This window comes from Pezoporus occidentalis, unplaced genomic scaffold, assembly GCF_034315485.1.
Source record: "Pezoporus occidentalis ecotype Australia unplaced genomic scaffold, CSIRO_AGI_Poc_V1 ctg13, whole genome shotgun sequence".
Lineage (NCBI taxonomy): Eukaryota > Metazoa > Chordata > Aves > Psittaciformes > Psittacidae > Pezoporus > Pezoporus occidentalis.
The window spans coordinates 15,918,962-15,940,081 of NW_026913103.1; the positions used below are offsets into that span (position 1 = coordinate 15,918,962).

The 21,120-nt window shown below is 35.4% G+C and overlaps 2 protein-coding genes across 7 annotated transcripts in view; one reads left to right on the plus strand and one right to left on the minus strand.

Moving 5' to 3' along the window:
- The window catches only part of LOC134158493 (uncharacterized), a 494,286-nt gene that overhangs the window by 189,657 nt on the left and 283,509 nt on the right, over positions 1-21,120 (minus strand). The window lies entirely within an intron of this gene.
- GRIK2 (glutamate ionotropic receptor kainate type subunit 2) overlaps positions 1-21,120 on the plus strand; it is a 405,127-nt gene that overhangs the window by 135,047 nt on the left and 248,960 nt on the right. For 5 of the 6 annotated variants that reach the window (XM_062608486.1, XM_062608483.1, XM_062608485.1 and 2 more), the window contains 2 exons: positions 3,032-3,199; positions 7,133-7,390. In XM_062608486.1, coding sequence (XP_062464470.1) covers positions 3,032-3,199; positions 7,133-7,390 — 426 coding nt within the window. Of the gene's footprint in view, positions 1-3,031; positions 3,200-7,113; positions 7,391-21,120 lie in introns of those variants that run through there. The other variant, XM_062608488.1, reaches the window with a different exon arrangement.

Sequence of the window (21,120 nt, forward strand, 5' to 3'; positions counted from 1 at the left end):
AGTGAGCTTTTTGTGAAGTAGTTATTGTGACAATAAAGACTTGAAGTGTTCAGCTATACAGCAGTCACCTACTGTATGCAGTCAATAAAACTTCATGAGCTACAGATTGAGCTGTAGCTACATAATGCCATGTTCCCTAACATTGCTGTTTAGGGCAGAGATGAACTTTCATATTATTAACACTGTAAATGAAGAAGTCATATATGAGACCATTAAAGCAAACTAAGTATTAAATATACATTTACTCCTTTTAAGTTTTTTTGTCTCTGTTTTCAGGTGGCAGTGAAAATACATCCATTTCCTCTAGGATGTGCTGTTAGTTGTGTAAGACAACTGATGGTTTTGCCTATTATGGGTCTATAAATGGTGTTGACAAACCCCAACACCTGCATTTTTCAAGCTGTTAGACAGAGATAGTAGTTGGCTTTGCTGCTTGTTCACATATCAATGTCAAGATTTATGACTTTTCTGTCTGCTTATCTGAGAGCAGGCAGTGCATTCCTCAATTTGACTATTAAGATGGCTTTCATGAATACGAGGCTCAACAGCAGTAGAGAACAGTCTGCCTGGGAGGGAACAACATGACTTGGTATGCTATGAAAGCCTCAGGAAACCTCTATCTTTTTATACTTGAGTATACCAGAAATGGAAAGCCAATCCCTTTCATTAATTTCTTTTCCATTTTATATATATAAATATACAAAAAAACAACCCCAAAACCCACATTTTCTTTAGAAATACTAAAAGTATTTCTTTTGCTATTATTTACATATTCAGTAACAAACATAAGAACGTAACAGTAAGACCTAGGCAGTTTAAAGTTTCCAAATAAGTTTCTGCTTACATCTTATACAGCACTAGAGAAAGCACTCTTTAAGGCTTCCCATTCCTGTCAGTCTGAACTCATTTACATGCCTTTGCTGAGCAACCTGAAAGTGTCTGAAGCATAGACTTCCAAGCACACTTCAAAGGGCTCGCACCTGGAGAATGAGAAGCTGCATTGTGACTACTTTCTGATATGAAGAATGCAGGCATCTGTCTGCTTAAGCTCTTGCTCTTAGTGTGTTGGTTCAATGTAAATCACTTGAAAGTTTAGTTGAAAAATGGTGATGCCCTGTGTGTAGTATTAGTTTGGCCAAAGCTAGCAGCTATTACTCATTACAAAGGAGCCTGGCACTTTCAGCCATTTTGCACATTAGCAGGACGCGGGCCACTTTGAGAGCCTCTTGATTGGAGTCTCTTCTTGGTGTGAAGATTAGGATGAACCTACACCTGCTAGATTCCAAAATACTGAATTGTGTGATGTTCCTCCCCTGCTGCTTGAGCAGACAATTATGGAAGTAGCATAAAGCTGAAATGAAAGGTGGCTAGTGGAAGTTTGACAACCTCTAGGCAGAAAACAGCCAGGAAACTGCAAGTATATGGTCTAATTTAGATTCCTCTAGGGTTTTTATTTTTAATTCAGTGTCTATCCAATGTAAAATGTGAAAATATTCAGGTATTAGAAGCTGTGTTTTCCTACCTTCTAGCAAAATATTCTAATCATAGGACAACAGAAACAGGTTATTCTACCTGTTTTCCTTGGGAATACAAATTTACCCTGAAGCAGACAGACCATATGCTGCTAGCTTTCCTGGGGATACATTTATCACAGGAACAGAGAATGTGTGAGTGAGGGAACAAACTACTGAATGGTGCACATGGGAAATTTCATGTTGTTGCCACTCACCACAGGTAGAGACTTTGTCATCTTCATAAAACTGGCTTACTATGTGATGGACTGTCACTACTATTAGGAATTACCCAGATATGAGAGGTCAAAATGCATATTTATTTTATCTTATGCTGAGAGTCATGGCTGCATCTTTGAGAGGGAATTCCCCATCTCAAGAATTTAGAAATAAGCAGAATGAAAAATACAGAAATAAAGAAGGAAGATATTTACCTTCAAACACATTTAAATAAGAAATCTTCCAGAGTAAATAATTCAGTTAGAAGAGATATTGTAATGTTATTTTTCTTTATGGATCCATTGTAACTTAGGGTATATATATATACTTTTTTTTTAATATCTGTTTGTGTGATACTGGGTTATTCATATATTTGAACAACTGCTTTCTGGATGCCTTAGAAAAGTCTGTAAAATCTACTTTAATTTTAATTATGTTCATGGAAATGTCTTTTTATTTTTCTTGTCCCTGACTAGCTATACTTTTTATTTATTTACTAGCTTTTAGTTTTCTGCAGCAATTTTTAAATATTTCCCCCAATCAAAACAGGATCTTATTATTATGTCACAGTTTGATCTATAATGTTTAGATGCTGTAAGTCTTAAGCAGTCCTGTCAGACTATGTTTTTCTGAACAGAGTACTTCCTTAATATCAAAAGCAATGGTTGCCTTTCATATTAATATTGAATTATCGTAAAAACAAATATGGTATTTTTTTTCATTTTTTGTGTACTATGCCTTTATTTATCTAAATGTTATCCAAGCCTCTTTTGCTTTAGCTTCTAGAGTATTGTTAAAATTGGTTACATATACATTCTATGCTCAATCAGTTTGGACCGTTTCCCTAGATATCTATTTTTTGCTTAAGCAAATGCCTTCCCCATCAGTGTCTCATTCTCAGTTTTAAATGATTAATGTTTAAATAATTATTAGTCACATCTCATCTCAGTAGTTAGTTCTTGTGCTTTTAAACTAATATTATTTGAACATCTGCCCCTAGGGCTCTCAGCAACCATTGGAGAGTTCATCTGCAGGAAAAAAGTTAACACCTCCACCCTATAGTGGGAAGTGGGTTGGAAGAGGTTGTTGAATTACAAAACTGAAAAGCCTTTTCATATTTAATAATGTCAGAAAGGGAGAGTCTATAAGTAAATACACAGGTTTTCATTGAAGTTAGCTTGATTTGTTGGTGGGTTATTTATGGTTTGTCTCAGACCTTACCAAAATAATGAGATAATTTCATAAGTTACACTCTATGAAGTTTATTAAGTTTGTGTTTTCCTTTCTTCTTTCACTAACAGGAGGCATTTTTGAGTGTGTGGAATCTGGCCCAATGGGAGCAGAAGAATTAGCCTTCAGATTTGCTGTGAACACAATCAACAGAAATAGAACTCTTCTGCCAAACACCACATTAACATATGACACCCAAAAGATAAATCTCTATGACAGTTTTGAAGCATCCAAAAAAGGTAACCTTTTGCATATTTATTTTTTTTTAATGAGCAACTAAGACTCACCTAGTTTACCTACCTGAAAAAATGTCTGTTCAATAAAACCCTATGCAATGATACTGTACAAGTTTGTGGCTGACATCAAAGAACTACTTTAAAGATCTCTCCTGGAAGACTGTGATGGTAACTGCTTACAAATTATGTTGTCATCTTTGCTCCCACTGCCCCTATCTAAAAGTTGTATCTTTAAATACTTAAAATCTGAAATAAATTTTTCTGAGCATTGTGAGCAACCCTTTTGGAGTGAGAAAACATTATCTACAGACTTTTTCCTGAAAAATGCCAAGTGCCCCCAAATTCTAGTGAACCAAGAAGGCTCCAATTCAATTTTAAGCATCCAATTACTTCAAGTACATCTCTACAAATAGCTTTATTGTATGAATGTCTCATATGCAGTTAATCAGGTGTGTGCTTCAAAGAGGAGCAAGTAGTTGTAATTTTGTGCATTTTATATTAACATAGGATAACACACCCCCCCCTTAATATTAAGTCTGTTCTTAAGAATATTGTTATCAGGTAAATGTCCAGGCCTAAGTTCAGTAGTTTTATCCTAAGTATAAATAATTTGTTAAAGAAAAATTAAAAATTAGGTCTATTTCTAAACATTTTTTCTAAATTTTCAAATCTTGGATTCTTACACAAATTGAAGTTTCCATATTGCTTTACATTCAAATCCGTGATGGTAGATGTAAGTTGTACTGCATCATTGCCATATCCTAAAAACACAACCCCCAACAAGTTCAATATGTATTTATAGAAGAAAATACAAAGCCTGTTGTCAGAACTCAGTAGGACTGAATTTTGCATTGTACTACATGTTCTTTGAAAAAACTTTTTCTCATTAAATTGAGGAGATGATTTAATCTGAATGTTATTCTTAACAACAATAAAACAAACAAAAAAGAATGTTGAGTCAGAAGTCAACCTGCATTTCTCATGACAGACTCTAGCAAAATTTGCTAGGTGATCTGGTCCCAGTATGACACTCCAAGCCTTGAAGACTGGAAGCTTTACACAATAAAATGGTTTTGATGTTATAGTGAGCTAAGATGAATACAAACTTTTGATGACACCTTATAAATGTTACATATGGAAAAGTTGCCATGTCAGGATGAATGTACATTGAAGTACATAAGTGGAATATAATTGTGATTAAAAAAATTAGAAATGATAAATAGTTTTTCTTTTTTGCTGTAACATGCAAAGTTAATATTGCTAACCTGTTTTGTCTCTTTTTCTCCTAAATATACAATTCTAACATAGGCTGTTGTTGCTAGGTATGAAAACATACAGTATTGATATTTGTACAGAAATACACACAATTTGGTCATTGTAAAGTGTTTTGATTTATGAAAAACATTATGAGCTAAATATATTATGAGCAAGATAATTTCTTTTCAGAGGAGGGTTTGTGAAGAAATAAAAGGAAAATAACTGTTTTTAAAAAGTCTTTTTGAGTAGTTGTTCCGGTTTCTTGTTTCATAGATTAAAGTAGGTTCTGGGAAAGACTACTCTTTCTTTTCCATCTTGGCCAATGGATAAATAAATTCTGGCCTCTTCCTTCTCCTTTCCTCCTCATCTTCCAAATTCAGATGTTTCCTGACTCCAGAACACACTGTCCTGTGAAATTCAATAGAACAAAGTCTCTCAATTCCTGAGGGAGGGTGTAGAGAGCAGAGAAATTTATTCTGTGATATTTAATTCCTTAAGTCTTTCCTGAGACAATGCAACTACTTTCAGCCCTTAAATGAGGTTTGCTTGAAAGTGAAAGGTAGCATGTTGCTGATTCTTGATAGACTGTAGTAGCTGAAGTTAGAACGGCGACCTGCTATTGATTGGACATATGGAATAGATTGTATATATTCATTGTTCCCACTTGCATCTTGGATGAGAATGCAACTCTTTATTTGTAACTGGTTGGGCTGTATCAAAACCTGTGTAACCTTTCGTTGTTAATAGCCTTTTGCTTCATCAATTCACAATACAGCCAACTACATTTCCTCTGACAGGTGCTTTAGTTCAGAATTAAAGGCTAAATGTCAACATAAAATGATTCATTTATGATGACTCCAAAGCAGAGTTTTAACAGTGAGGCTTAAACATTTGACTCATTTTGTGGCTCGTGATTAGGACTATCAGTGAGCAGGTAGAAGCTGCATGAAAAATAGCCTGTTTAGATCTCTCTGTAACACATAGTTTTGAAGTTGAATATAAATGAAATATTTTTTTTTTTTAAAGGTAGTATATGAAATAGCAATCTGAAGGTAATACGGTATTCCCAAAATCCTGTTTCAGTGAAGAATAATGTCAATGCAAGCAAAATATCCCTAGTGCACTAGCAAAATTGGTATGTGTCTGATAGAGCCAGTGCCATATTAAATCACGTGTGAAAGCATTGCATTATTCAAATCGCAGAAACAGAAGGGGAAAAAAAAAAAAAAGCCTATTGAAAAACCATCTGGTATCTATGGCTGTTGTTAGTGATCCCATTTACTGACATTTGCATAAAGCTTGTTGATTGCTCTTAGGAAGGGCAATATTAGCATAAATGTTTTTTTATCAAGCTAGTCATTTAGGCCCTGATCCGATGCTCAGAAATGCAATGGAGATCCCATATGCCTATGAAAAGTTAATTTAAACTAAAAGTGCTCTTTAGTAATGAAAAGGTGTGCCAGCATAGTTTCTGGAACGCACTTGAAAGACTTAGCAATATTTTCATCATGTTGAAAAAGGTGTGAACAATAAACTAATTTTGATTTGCTGAAAAATTAATGTGGCAAAATGTGTTTCTGCTGCTTATTTCCTCAGCTGTCAGGAACACTGATGTTAGAGTAACAGTATCAGTTAATCAAACCTCATACAAATATTTGCATAGGTTGGATTAAGAGGATACTTTTCATTACTTCTGTTTACTAAATAGGGTATTTTCTTTGAAGACAGAATCTGATGTTTTTCTGATCCGCATACTCATAAAGGTTATATCTCTGGTAATTATCTAAACAGAAGGGCATGGGCTGAAACACTGACCTGCATTAATGACTAATTTTCCTGCATTCTTTTTTTGTCATGCCCCAACTAATATTCTACAAAATATAGTCGAGCGTACTGTGGGACATAATAAATGGCCAGAGACTACTAATGCATTGTATAGGTAGGGCAACCCTACGTTGGAAACAGGAGAGCTAAGCTACTTGAATGCAGCAGTATCGTGTCAGTGAATCTCAGGGTCAGTTTTATCTGTTAATGCAGGTATAGGAAACATGAGTGTTACCAGTGTTTCAGAAGGGGCGTTTATTTATTTATTTATTTATTTATTTATTTTTCATTAGCAGATAGCAATTTAATTTTTAATTTTAAGGAAAATGTTGTCTTTTAAATTTTGCTTGTCAACATGCCTACTTTTCAGATACAGAAATTCAAATGTCCATTTCAATGAAAGTAATAATTTGTCTAATAACTGGAATCTACTTAACACATAAAATTTCTAGAGTAGTTAAGATCTCAGTAGAAATAGTGTTGATTGGTTGAAGAAGACTCTCCCATATGGACCTTTTCCAAATGTAAGATGCAGCTGAGCATGAATCTCTTGTATCTTTTAGAAGACGCAGAATTGCTGGCCTTTGTGACTTCCACTGACAAAGAGGTGTTTATTAAATGTAGCCAAGCATTATTTTAATGTTAAGTGTTGTTATTCATCAACTCGTGAAAGTTTAGAAATGTACTCTGAAACTGAAATCTGTGTAAAGTGAAAGGGTAACACAACAAGGGAGATCTGTCAGCAGTGCACTTACATTTCATGGAGTGCCTTTTGTTTTATATGAAATGTGCAGTACCTTCTGGCACATTGCTTTCTTTCCTCTCATCATTGACAGACTTCTGTCTCCTCTTCAGCCTGCGATCAGCTGTCCCTTGGGGTGGCTGCCATCTTCGGACCATCTCATAGCTCTTCAGCTAATGCCGTGCAATCCATCTGCAACGCTTTGGGTGTTCCACATATCCAGACCCGCTGGAAACATCAGGTGTCAGACAACAAGGACTCCTTCTATGTCAGCCTCTATCCAGATTTCTCTTCACTCAGCCGTGCCATACTTGACCTTGTGCAGTTCTTCAAGTGGAAAACAGTAACTGTTGTTTATGATGACAGCACTGGTAAGGCTAAAGCATTAGATTATGTGCAGATGTATTCTATGTGCAGATGTATTCACTTGTACAAAGAGAGGGAGGACAGGTGTTACTACTCATATTTCTTAAGAGAATTAAATTATAACAATTTCTATCTGCAAGGTAGCGTATAGCAAATAATGTACATTTATTAGTATAAGTATTCCCATAAGTATGCTTTAGTTGCTGAATTCTGTGTTTGCGCTCATAGCTGTCAGTAGCATCAGTCACACTCTATTTGCATTTTCTGCAGTGCCTTAACACTTGTGAACAACTATGTCTTTTAATTTTATTTAAAGCTTTTAATTCTGAAGAAAAATATGGTAACTTGAGAGATGTATTAGTATGCTTGGTGAAACAGAAGACCTAAATTCTAACACTGCTTCTGGCATTACTTAAGGTAGAAAACAGATGCCATATTTGTCTGTAATTTCAGTATCTGCTTTTTTTTCAGAGAGAATTCTAGAAGGAGTTCTGGTTTTAGCTGCTAGAAATTGAAACCTAAAGAGGTTTGAAGGCTTGTTTTGCAGATGAGTTCCATGAGTTAAAAATTAACTCCTGACTTTCCAGCAAAAACATACCAATTTGCTACGTTTCCGTTACCTTACTCTAAAATTTGTTTTGCCTTAAGGAAAGTTGACAATGAATAAGGAGACTCAAGTATTTAGTTTATTTTAAAAACATGAAGAATTATTTCAGGAAATACTCATCCTACATTTTTATTTCTTTCTGGGTGGCTTGACCCTTCATGTTAGGACACTGGTTGATCCTGCTGATAAACTGTCACGCAAGCTACAACATCTTTTTTTCTTGAAATCTGTTGCTGTTTGAAGAGACAGAAAAAAAATCAGTTTTAAAAAGCTAATCCTCTCTTTTGTGGCATTTGCTGTAAATAAATTGAAATTTTAATTTAAGACTGTCAAGCTCTCTTTATTAGCATCTTCTGTGGATAATTCAAAGAATTCAGAATCAGGACACACTGCTGGGAAGGCCACATTATCTCTTGCCTTTGAAGTACGGATGGGAAAAACTCTTAGCTGTGAGAAACTGTCAATCTTAAAGAAGTAGATTTATTTGTTAGATAGATAAATTTGTTAGATAAATTGTCTTACAGTGCGATGGCAAACTGGTGTTGTTTGAGACAAGGGGTGGGAGGAGAGGAATCTTTTGAAAGGAAGTAGTTACTTCAGCTGAGGAAGAGGTATTCTGCCATGGGATAAGATAAACATTCAGATATTCAGATGTGAACCTAGGGCTAAAGCTGAATATGATGGTTTCAGGTAACATTTTGAAACTGTGTTGTAAGAATCCTGTGCCGTTGAAGACAATTCAAATTCATTAAAATGAACGCAGCCAGAAAACCATGAGTGTTTACATCTGTTTCTTCCATCTGGCCAAGGATTCCTCAATCAAAGATAGATATCATTCTTATTTCATCCTCCTTTGTTTCTCTTTTAATCACCCACATTTTACTCTCCTTTATTAAAAAAGTTAGGAGGATTTTTTTTTTTTTTGGCTTTTAAGGATTTTATTTTTTTCCAAATGTGCTCCATCTGCTGTACAGAAAAATATTTGGAATGAGGCTGTAGAAAAATTTTCTTGCTAGTCTGAAGGTAAGTGTTGCTTCTTGTGATCATTTTAAGTGACAAAATATATTCCTTTTAACTAGAATTTCCCATCAAAAAAAAGAAAAATCATCCCCTCTCTCAACTCCCCTATCCCCCCAAATGAAAAAAACACCAAAACCTAACAGGATGTAATGAGAGGTTAGATAGCTTTGTTTTTTTTTTTTTCCTTAAAGTAATTTATGGTCTCTTTGTTAATTAAATACCACTAAACTGTCCCGGGATACTAATTAAGTCCTTTCAGATTTACAGATCTGTTATAATCAATTGTCTTTAAGAAAGAAAAGTGGGAAAATGCAGTATGTTCATCATCATGGTTTTAATTTGTCTCAAACAGTAACTTAATTTCAAGTACATATTCTAATCTCTGTGCTAAATAAAACAGACTAGATGAATTCTAAATAAGTTTGTAATGTTACAGAATTCCTAAACAAAGAAATATGGACAGTTAGATGCTTTGGCCTTTAAATTATAGTGGCAGTTATATTGCCAACTACTGCTTTATGCTGATCAAGTTGATATAAACAGGGCTCTGAGGTTTTTTTCTTAATTAACATTTGTTTTGGTCTTGGGTGAATGAGTATAAACACCAAAAATCTGTTGCATCTATGAACAGAAGCCAAAGTAAAAGCTGGAAAAAATTACTTCAGAAATAAAAATGTTATGCGTTGGTTTTCAGTATTGAGCCCTGTGTTTTAATTCAAATGAAGGAAAAAGATGCCATTTTCTTGATATTTTTATGGTAATGTACAGATAGCATTGATTCGTAAATAAAATTACAATTTCTTTGGACCAGCATTTAGCATTGTTGTGGCCTCACCTTGTGTATTAAATGCAGCTCCATACCCTGCAATTTAAAAAGAATATTAAGGTACTTGAATGTGTCTGGAGAAGGTCAATAAAGCTAGTGAAAGTCTGAAATGCATGGTGAGCAGCTCAGGATGCTGAGTTTGTCTAGTTTGGAGAGAAAGAGGCTGATGCATGACCTCACTGTTCTCTAGAGCTTCCTGAGGAGAGGAAGTGGAGAGGGAGGTGCTGAGCACTTTTCGCTGATATCCAGTGGTAGAACTCATGGGAATGCACAAAGCTGCATCAGGGAGGTTCAGACTTGACCTTAGGAAGCATTTCTTTACCAAGACACTGGAAACTTCCTGGAGAGGTGGTCAATGCCCCAAGCCTGTCAGTATTTAAGAGGCATTTGGACAATGCTGTTAATAATACGCGTTTACTCTTGGTTGGCCTTGAATTGGTCAGGCAGTTGGACTAGATGACTGTTGTAGGTCCCTTCCAGCTGAACTATTCTATATTTCACATATGTTATTTCTAGATTTCTTACATCTTGTTGTTTAGTGTGTGTATGTGTGTGTTTTCCTCCATTTTGTTTTATCCTGTACTACTACAAAACAGGATACTCATCTTTGCAGTTAATGTAACTTTACACTACGGGGAATTAAAGATCTGGGGGGTGAGATGGATGTGGGGTGATGGCAGATGGGCAGTAATGCTAGAAAATGAAGGAAAAAAAACCCAAGTGATTCAAAGGCAAGGGAGAAAAATTCTCTTTAAGGGGAACATACATAGCGCACTATGAAGGTGAGAAAAGGTGATCAAGAAACATTAAAGAACAGGCAACTGAGGAGGACAATAGAAATTGGGATGTTCTGAAAAGCTTGCTCATCTTTTCTGTAAATGAATTAAGCAACATCTCAATTTATGTGAAAAGCTTTTCTTGTTTATAAACACATCTGTATAACTAAAGGTCTAAGCATAATGATAGAGAAGGAATGCAATGAGTTGAGAATGCTGCATTTGAACTTTTGACAACTGATACAGTAACAGTGCATTTCACTTGAATTTAGAAGACAAGACTTTCATCTTGGTGATCTATAGCAGAAAATTACAAACTTACAAACTGATGTGGCTGGCACGGAGCAGAATATTATTCAAATTTTAAAATCTAAGGGTGAAACTTGTTCAGGAATAGATGATGGACACGAATAGGGAGAGATTCCTTAGAAATAATCTGGGGTGCTCAGTCTATAATACAGTAGAAGACATCTGCTGAGAGCAACAGTATAATTATAAAGAGCATGAAGGAGTATTGTTATTGTGATTTGCATTGCTCTGGATCAAGATCAAAAACAAACCACTAAACCAAGAAAATCAAGTGGACAGGGCTTTTTCTTCCCATCCTGTTCAGAGTCTTGTAAAAATAATAACCAGAGGCAAGGCTTTACTATCAACAAATATATCAAACCAGGTGTTTACTGGGAAAAGGAGTACAGAAGGACTTACAGTATTCTGAGAGTTTGTTGTGGTTTAAGGCCAGCCATAACTCAGAACCACGCAGCTGCACTCTCACTCTCCCCCCTTCCTCCCCCCGCTCCCATAGGGTTGGGGAAGAGAACTGAAAAAATGTAACTCCCATGGGTTGAGGTAAGAACAGTCCATTAAATGAGGTATAACAAAAAACCACTACTGCTGCCACCAATAATAATAATGATAAGGGAAATAACAAGGGAAGTGAATGCAACCACTAATCACCCTCCAGCTGATACCCAGCCTGACCGAGCAGTGATCTAACCCTTCCTGCTAACTGGCCCTAGTTTATATAGTGGGAATAACGTGCTGTGGTATGGAATACCTCTTTGATTAGTTTGGGTCAGGTGTTCTGTTTCTGCTTCCTCCTAGCTTCCCTTCCTCCCTGGCAGAGCATGAGACTCAGAAAGTCAGAGTAAACATTACTGAGCAGCAACTAAAAACATCAGTGTAATCACCTGTTCCCAGGCCGAAAGTCAAAAACACAGCACTGCACCAGCTACTAAGGAGAAAGAATGACTGCTACTGCTGAACCCAGGACAGAGTTATAACGTTTAATACTGAAAAATGCAGTCTGAATTTCCAAGTATGAGACACTCTTGTGGTATTTCTGTTAACGAATTGATACTTGGGAATGGGAAATAATGGTTTATTGTTAGAGAAATGCAAACCAGCAAAATATATTGAACAGAATTCAAGAAAGTGAATGTCATTAAAACTGGAATTTCTGCCAACAGCATTAGTTTGTGTCTAAACCAAAGAAGTTTCAAATCAGTTGGTAATTTTTTGAGTAATACTGAAATGCATAAAACAAAACAACAGCTGTCAAAAGACCTGAGTTTTCTAATCACTTGAGTAAAAGCCTTTTGAAAAACTTTAAAATGAAGCAACGTTAAACCTGTTAATAATTACCTTTTGAAAACTCATGGATGATATATGAAATTCTAGAAATCTGTAAAAGGTAGACAAGTTCAGATTTATTTCAATTTAGAGGTTAAACCTGGGTAAAGTGAGGTTGTAGTACAAGGTTGGATTTTATTTTTTTGTTTTGTTTTGTTTTTTTGTGTGGGTTGTTTGTTTTGGTGGAGGGGTGCTTTTTTATGTTTTTGTTTAATTTTTTTTTTTGTTGTTGTTGTTTATAGAACAGTCAGCTGAATTTCTATTCCTGGAAAAGTGCTGAAGTGCTGGTAAAATAAACTATTTATTTGTAAACACTTAAAAGGTCTCAAACTGACATGTAACTGTCAAGTTTATTTTCTTAAGAGTAGATAAATAATTTACATTTACAAATAATGTAAAAATTCCTATTTTGACAGGTCAATGTGCTTTGTGGGTAAGCAAAATGCAATGGATGTAATAAATATTAAATTAATAAAGTCACACTGCTTAATGTGACATTTTTATATACAAATTAGATAAATAAGTTTTTTATGCAGCTGTTCTCAAAGGAATGCAAAAAAAGAGCAAGGTGATAAGATCTGAAATTATAATACTCTAGAAAATGTGATTTGTGTTGAAGTATTTTAATAGTTCTCTATCAAATATAAGATGTGGTCATTGTGGATAAGCCAACAATGTCATTATGAAAAGGAAAGCATAACATATATTTCACTTGGAATTTAATGTCTAAGAAATTCCCAGATAATTCCAATTTATTCTGCATATGAAAAGCATCACATAATATTGTGTTGCTCTTTGCAGCTAATTCTGGTATGCAGATGTAGGTGGCTAGTTTGGTGTATTTGTTTTCTAAGAAAGTTATTGTATAATTTTTTTCAGTAAAGTTCAGAGATATTTTTTATGGTGCTATATGAAAATACCAATGGTAAGGAGGGTGTTGTGAAGTTAAAATTTCACTTTCAAACTTTTTTAGTCTTTTTCAGTTTGGAAGTTAAGAATTACTTTAGCTAGCTTTGCCTAGCTGTTTGACAAAAAGAAAGATAAATTCAGTTATTCTTTTTGATAAACAGATGTGTAGATTTTTGAGAATAAATAATTCTATGGAGATTTTAATTAATTTTTGAAAAAGAAAAGTAAATGTCATCAAGTTACACAGAAAAAAACCCTAAAGGTTTAAAATAAAAATAAATTTAATCCATAAGATGTTTTACTGTTTGTTTTTTTTTTAATAAGCATAATTAACAGAAGCAGACGAAGTATTTCCAGAAGTTATTGCATTAAAAATAAGCATTTCAAAAAATTCTAAATGATGCTTTAAATTGTTTGGGTTTGTTTTTTGGTTTTTTTTTGTGGGTTTGAATAAACTTAAGAATTTAAATCTTAGAAAATTAGCTAGAGAATTTAGCACTATTTTGATAATTCCTTTCATGAAGACTGGAAAATTCTATCTACTGTTTTCAAAGACAGAAAAATGTGATGGGGAAACTAAGTGAAAAATGAAAATAGGAAAATGGAGACATAATCAGTAACACAGCTTGCATGGGACATAAATTTAAACTCAGTTTTATCTAAACTGATATCTTAACTACACTTTTACTCCTAGTTCCATATTATATATTTTGTCCTCTGGTCGGAGGAATATTGTGAAATGCACTTGTGATGTCAACCCCTTTGTGAATTGCTGTACATCAGTCTCAGCTTAAACATCCCTGTCTTAATACATTTTAGGTTCGATTATAGACTTTTTTCTCTCTTGCACTCCATTTTTTAGCAAAAATATAACTTCTTTTGTTTCCAAGAATAAATGTACTTACCTAGTGTAAATTCCAGTCTAGAATGCTCATCTATGTTTCTTTTACAATCAATTCCATTTCCATTTCCATTTCTAGCAGATATTTTTTTTTATTTAGTTTTGTATAATTTGATACAACAGGGATACTTCTGTGGTATGTCTAGAAATTGCTAACTTGTTCTACTGCTTCCTTTGTCATTGATCCTGACAGCTTTGTCAAAAGCTGTTTTGTCCTTTGACTGCAGTACATCTTTTTTCCACCTCAACCTCATTAAACTGCACTGCTCACAGATGTCAGCCACTTGAGAGATCATACTTCACATTATTACAAAAATTCTTTTGAAATGCCCAGGACTGTTAATTGTCATTGCTGTCACCATCATCACACTGAATTAAAGATAAAACTTTCTGTAAATGTTAAAAAAATATGTTCAGAAAACTGAATAATGCTATTTCAAGTCAGGTGTATCAGTAATAGAGCCACATGTGTAAAGAAATGTCAAACTTTCTGGAGACTAGAAAAACATGTCATATCTCATATAAAAGGTTTAATGTTTACTTAGCGTTCAACATTTTCTTAAATTATTATTTTTTTCTTTTCACACATGAGGTGCAAAGGTGAAAGGTGAGGGAAGGAATAGACAGCTCTACCTTTTATTCTGCTTTCATTTATTTATTTATTTTTATTATTAATTTCCTTCTAGCTGCTCTGTGCTGCAGCTGATAAGTACTCGGGTAGTATGAACAAAGCTTTTCTTCATTTTGTTACAGTGATGTGCAATATCAAAATCTTTCCATGAACTGAAGATCTTTTGTGAACATAAGCAGCACGTTGATTCCCTCTTGTGGAACTATGTGGGATGGGGTAGAGGTTTTTTTTCACTGCAGTACTCACAAGCTATTAAAAATTAGAATAGATTTGTTACTGGAAATAGGCTGAATTGGGATTGAAACTAACTATAAAAGATGTGTAACCTGCTTTAGGTGGTCCTGCCTTGTCCACCTATTCCACCTTGCAGTTGGACTAGATGATTTCCAGAGGTCCCTTCCAACCCTAATGATGCTGTGATTCTGAGAGTTAAAGCTGGATACCTAGTTTTCTTGTTCAGTGTTTTTTTTTGTTTGTTTGTTTTTGTTTTTGGGTTTTTGTTTTTTTGTTGTTTTTTTTTTCTTTTGACCTTAGGCTAGCTTCTCCTATACATGGCATTTTAGTAACCGCTACTACAGTATTAATTATGAATATAATTTTAAACACTTTTTCTTTTCTGTGCTAAGGAATGGTTTCCAAATGGATTTTTTTTCTAAAAAAGTTTTTCTTTAGTCTAGACGCTTTCATATACCAATAATGAGATTTGTATTTCAAATCCATACATACATGCCCACATACGTCTAGTTAAAAACTTAGTTCTGCCTTTCTTTGTTTTGGAAAGGAGCATTTTTATTAGGTCATTGTGTTCCTGTGCTCTAAGTCCTCCTGAAGTACACAGCTGGTTATATCAACAGCATTCTGTGGAAGCACAGGTCAAAAAGTAAGAGAAAAGTCCCCTCAGTCTGGTGACATACACCGTTTGTATGACCAATCTTGATGCTAACTCTTCCAACAAAGTAGTCTATTTGTTGAGATGACATTGACCAAAAATGGGTAAAACTGCTGGAAGTAAAGGTTAAGGGTCTTGAGTTGGGTCCATACTTCCATGTACAAAGTAAGGATCACCTGAAGTTTGGGGGCTGTCCTTTCTCTCCTGATGTGCCCTCGGGCACTAATTACTATACCAGAGAATGCAGGTGAATCTGTGTGTTTGTCAGCTCTCTAACACTGAACTTTTCAAAGCTCAGATCAAATTTTGGAACCAAAGACATTCAAATATGTCCTTCCTTCCCATATACACTTCATCTTTGAATTAATTTATTTTGAATAAAGGAGACTATAAAGCCTTTAAAATGAAAATAAATATTGTCCTGGGTTCAGCTTTAACAGTTATTTTGTCATCTTCTTGGTGTCTGGTGCAGTGCTGTGTTTTGGCTTTAGTCTGAGAACAATGCTGATAACACACTGATGTTTTAGTTGTTGCTAAGTAGTGCTTAACCTGATCAAGGACTTTTCAGTCTGTCATGCTCTGCCAGTGAGAAGGGGCAGAAGAAGCTGGGAGGAAATAGAGACAGGACACCTGACCCAAACTAGCCACAGGGGTATTCCATACCACAGCATGTCATGCCCAGTATATAAACTGGGTGGTGCCATCCGGAAGGGCAGATCACTGCTTGGGCTGGGCTGGGTATCAGTTGGTGGGTGGTGAACAATTGTATTGAACATCACTTGTGTTTATTGTTTTCTTTTTCCCCTTCCTTTTTTAGTTTTGTATTCTCTCCCTTTGTTATTTCCCTTATCATCATTATTATTATTAGTAGTGGTGGTAGTAGTAATAATAGTAGTTTTACATTTTACTTTAGTTTACATTCTTTTGATTCTCCTTCCCATCCCACTGGGAGCAGGGAGGGGAGAAGGGAGGGAGTGAGTGAGTGGGCAACCGCATAGTTCTGAGTTACTGGCTGGGCTTAAACCATGACAAGTATCTAAAATATTTCTGTTGTATGCTTCTAAATATTGAGCCTTAGTGCTCATGCAAAACTGTCTGATTGTTTTGATAAATGTTGAGCTGTGTGTGACACAGAATAGGATGTACCTCAATATGTGAGCATGACAGCAAAATGAATGTTGTGAGACTTCATGATAGCCACAATTATGGAGAGTTTTAGAGTGACGCATAGTTCTTTAGCCTTAGAAATCTCATTTCAGAAGACAATTAAGTCAGTAAATGGATTGCTGGCATCAGCACTATTATTTTATGTTGAAGTTATTTGTCTGGAGCAGGTTTAATCTCAGGCCTGTCCAGGCAATAAGCACTATGAGAAGATGCTGATGTCAGAAAAGAAGTGCCAGGAGGGAAGTAGCTACCTAAACTGAAACATTTTCTGTGATTACTGGCATGGCTACCATGCAAGTTTTTGAAAAATATTTTCAGTTGAACATAACATAACTTTTATTTGTCCTTTCATACTTGGTGATCCAGAACTGGCTTTTCAGTGTGAAAAAATTTTTTAGCGATATGTTCAGAAAAAAATATATTTCCTCAAAACAACACCCCCCCAACAACCAACAAACAAAACAAACACTAACTTGATGGTCAAATTATTTTTTCTAACAACATAAACTGCTGGTTTTGAAGCACTGTACCTTTCTTAAGCGCATGTATAGCTGAAAAGCCACACATGGGAAAAGTGAAACTTGAAAGTAGTTCATCAAGCTATTATAGAACATGTCAACATAGTCTAAAGGTGTTCTGATTTATCAACAGGAGTCCTGTAACTCTGAAGAAGAGCTGAGGGCAGTAGGTCACTACTGTATGCTTTGATAAGGAGATAAGTGCATTGTTACAGGTAGCTTGACATTATAGAACCTCTATACATCTAACTGGTTTTCCCAGAAGGTAATTTTGTCATCCAAATAGAACTCCAGAGTTCATTCTGGCAAATGCTATTATTATTATGGGTGACTAGTGTATCTTGGCTTGCCCTAAGGAATCCAATTTGTAAATTTTCAGCTGAAGTTATTCTAGATACAGCAGCTGTATTTCTTGACAAAGGGCTTGTTAAATAGAAAAACTACTACTGAAGTCAGTCACCAGATACATTTCTTCTTTTTACTGATACATTGCTGTAATTTTCTTGGTAGCAATCATGATTAACAATAGAAAAATAATTTAACTCAACATAATGGTAGATATCTTTAACCTTTTTTTCATGTAACCTCTACTAATAGTAGTATATTTTTTAATATAATAAATATTTTAATATAATAAAAAATTAATTGAAGTTTGTAAGTGGCATAAAGCTCTAATGTAGTATCTGTAATATATATTCTTGTAAATGCATACACAGTGTTAGGATTACTCTCCAATGCTTAAACTACAAGACTGGAAAATTTTGCTAAATTGTTGGACTCTAAAGCTTGTAATAAGGAACTATACTAATTATGTTTACAGTAAGCAAACAAATTTTTCTCAGTTGTGTATCTTAAAGATCTTCCTTCATTAAAGACACTTCACATCATTGGTATTGTATTTAAATGGGTTTAAATATAATTGAAAACAATTTTAAGGATGCTTTACAGTGCCAGAATTGGATGAAATATCTTAATGTAGTAAAATCTTAAATATGAATAAATGAGAAAGGTCCATCAAGGTGTTTTCTTTCTTCATCTGTATTTTTCCTAATGGTGTTTCTGTATTATGCTGTTATAGCCACAGAACACAGAACATCCCACTATTCACTCAGCTCTGCTAGCGAGTGATTTTTTTTTATTATTATTTTTATCTTTTTCTCTCTCTTTCCTCCCCACCTTCCTACCCATTTTAATCCTTTCACTAGAGATGTTTTTTAAGCAGAGGATAAGGATGAGAATGACAAAACTAATCTTTACATTTTATGGCTAATCTTTCAGGTTTTTCAATCTCTGTGAATCATTTTATAGCAATTAACTGCTCTGGTTGATGTGAAGCATTTTATCAATGCCCAGTAAACTGGTATGCATCTCCCTTCTACCCATGCCCCCTTCAGTGCCTGATAAACAATGACAGTTTTCTGAAACAACTAGAAAAACTAAGCAGGAGACTGTCAGGCAAGGAAGAGTGAGAAGAAAAACTTGCTGCAAATAAAGAAACTATTCTGGTAGCCCTATAAAGCAATATATTATTATTTTGAAGTTCTTGAGATTCTGAAGATAGGAGTAGCCTTTAAAAAAGCATTTGTGTTCTTTTGTACAGAAAAAGGTTCATGTGTTCAGTCTGTTGCAAAGAGCATTTGCTTGCATTCTTCCTGTGCAGCACAAAGGCAGCATTAATGGAATTGATAAATAGTTTGATGAGCAGGCCAGGTGGCATAGCAATGGCTTGCAAGACTGCTGAGCTGGAGACACAGATTTTAAAACAAACTTGGGGCTCTTGCTTCCTGGACTGGTTGAAGTTGAACATGTCGAGGAGGTAATGTGATTGATCTCTTTGGAGGAGGATGCCAGCTGGAGAGCTCACAAACTGCTCCTTCAGGATTCTCCTTAAAGATGAATTGATGGCAGCTTCTGAAAAGAGTTACTCACACCACATTCTTCCTAGCCATTCAGAGGTAAGACTCTATCTCAGTGGTTGCTAAAAGAAGGAATTGAAAGTTTAAAGGGACAGGAAAAAGGTGTCCCTGGTGAAAGAAACTGCAGGAAGTACATTCCCAAAATGCAACTATTATTTCTATACTGTCTTAAAATAGATTTTTTTTTTTTTTTGAGCTTGTCCACACAAATGATTGAGGTTTTTTGCTTTCCTTTTTTTTTTGTTCTTTCAATTTTTTTTTTTCCATTACACTGGGATTCTGTAATGTTAATAAAATAAGAAGTCAGTTTCATCTGTGGGCTGTACTGAATTTTATATTGTACATCAGTTGTTTTTAAATGTTATATGCTGAAATCTGTGCTTTTGCATTGGTAACTAGCTCTTCAAAATCATGATGAAGAAAGGACGTGTTTTGTCCTTAGCTTGGTTGTCCTTGTAGTTTACATACTATGTTCTTCCTTTCATTGGGGGTTCTGGTACCTCTTTTTTTTCTGATTAACTACACATGAGCTACATACGTGCCCTTTTCAAACTGTCCCTTGCTGATCCAAAGGCTATTTCTCATTTCATGACAGCTTGTTACTTTGATCCTGAATGATCAGCTTGTCCATTTCCTCAAATGTCAGACAACAGCAATGAAACTTTCTTTAGGATTAACGGTAGCTCAGAAATTCAGATTTAATGTATAATTACTTCATGCCTGTTTGACCTAAAACTAACTTGCTCCTTAACCATATGCACAGAGGGCAGATGGGTAGAAATGGAGTCCCACAGACAAACTGGATACAGGAGGAAGAAGCAGTCTTCTTTGAGTCTCTGGAATCTCATCCACCCTAATGAGCCATAACAGTATTAGGAAGAAGTAAAAATACAGACAGATCAAATTTTGGCAGCATCTGAAAATAAAACAATGAAATTGTCTGACTTCATCTGATGTGTTCAGGACTGCATGTTAGACTAAGTAAAGCAGAGCTCATTTTTGATTGCTGAAATGCTCTAGTTTTACTGCAAAAAGTCTGAAATGTATCATGTCTTACAGCTGTGAAAAACTGAACTCTAAACACATTGTTACTATAAGGGGAGTGGCAGAATTTATTTGTATCGCATGTGGATTACCTGGTTACTTCTCAACTGTGCAATGTTTTGATCCCGTGGACCTTTTTATTTGGCCGTTGCAGCTACTCTTCTGCAGAAACCAGGATGTTAAGGATATGGTAGTATGGTGGGGAAGAGAAGATCAGTGACAGGAATTGTAAAGTAGCTATCCAGAGCTGGACCCAAGTGCTGCAATTTACATGTAGGAGCTTGTTCTTTCTGGTTATATCTTTTCAGTGTGTAATTTCTTCTTTGGTTATAAATAATGAACTTATTTATATTTAACCAATGTTTGACCTGGAAAAGAAGGTGGGAGGGACAGGGGGGCATTAAGCAGCTCAGAATAGTTAGAAAATGCTGCACACAAAACAGTCAAGCGTCAGCTGTTTTTACTCAATTACTTTTCAACACAATCTTTGGATCACTCAATTTATTAGTGAGAAGAAGGGCATAACTACATTTTTCCTCCACTGGGAGAAAGGAAACTGTATTTTCACTACAGTTTATACGCAGCCTGTCGATGTTTTCTGGGAGGTTACTGGGGGAGTAGCAGGCTTGGGCTGTTTTGTGTAACTGTTTCTGCTGCTTTGTGTGTAATGGCTTTTCCTGGTGTTCTGGGCTGCAGCCCCTCAGAGGGTCCCTGCCCTAGCCTGAGGCACCCATGACCACAGCTGGCCTCTCTCTGCCCTGGGCTCTGCTGTGGCAAGGAGCTCCCTCCCTCGAAGAGGGCATCTACAGCCCAGAGTGGTGACTGGTGTCTTTCTTCACTACTTTTGGGCAGGGCTGCCTCCCTTTGGTATCCAGGGGATTTTTTCACTGCTGTTTAGG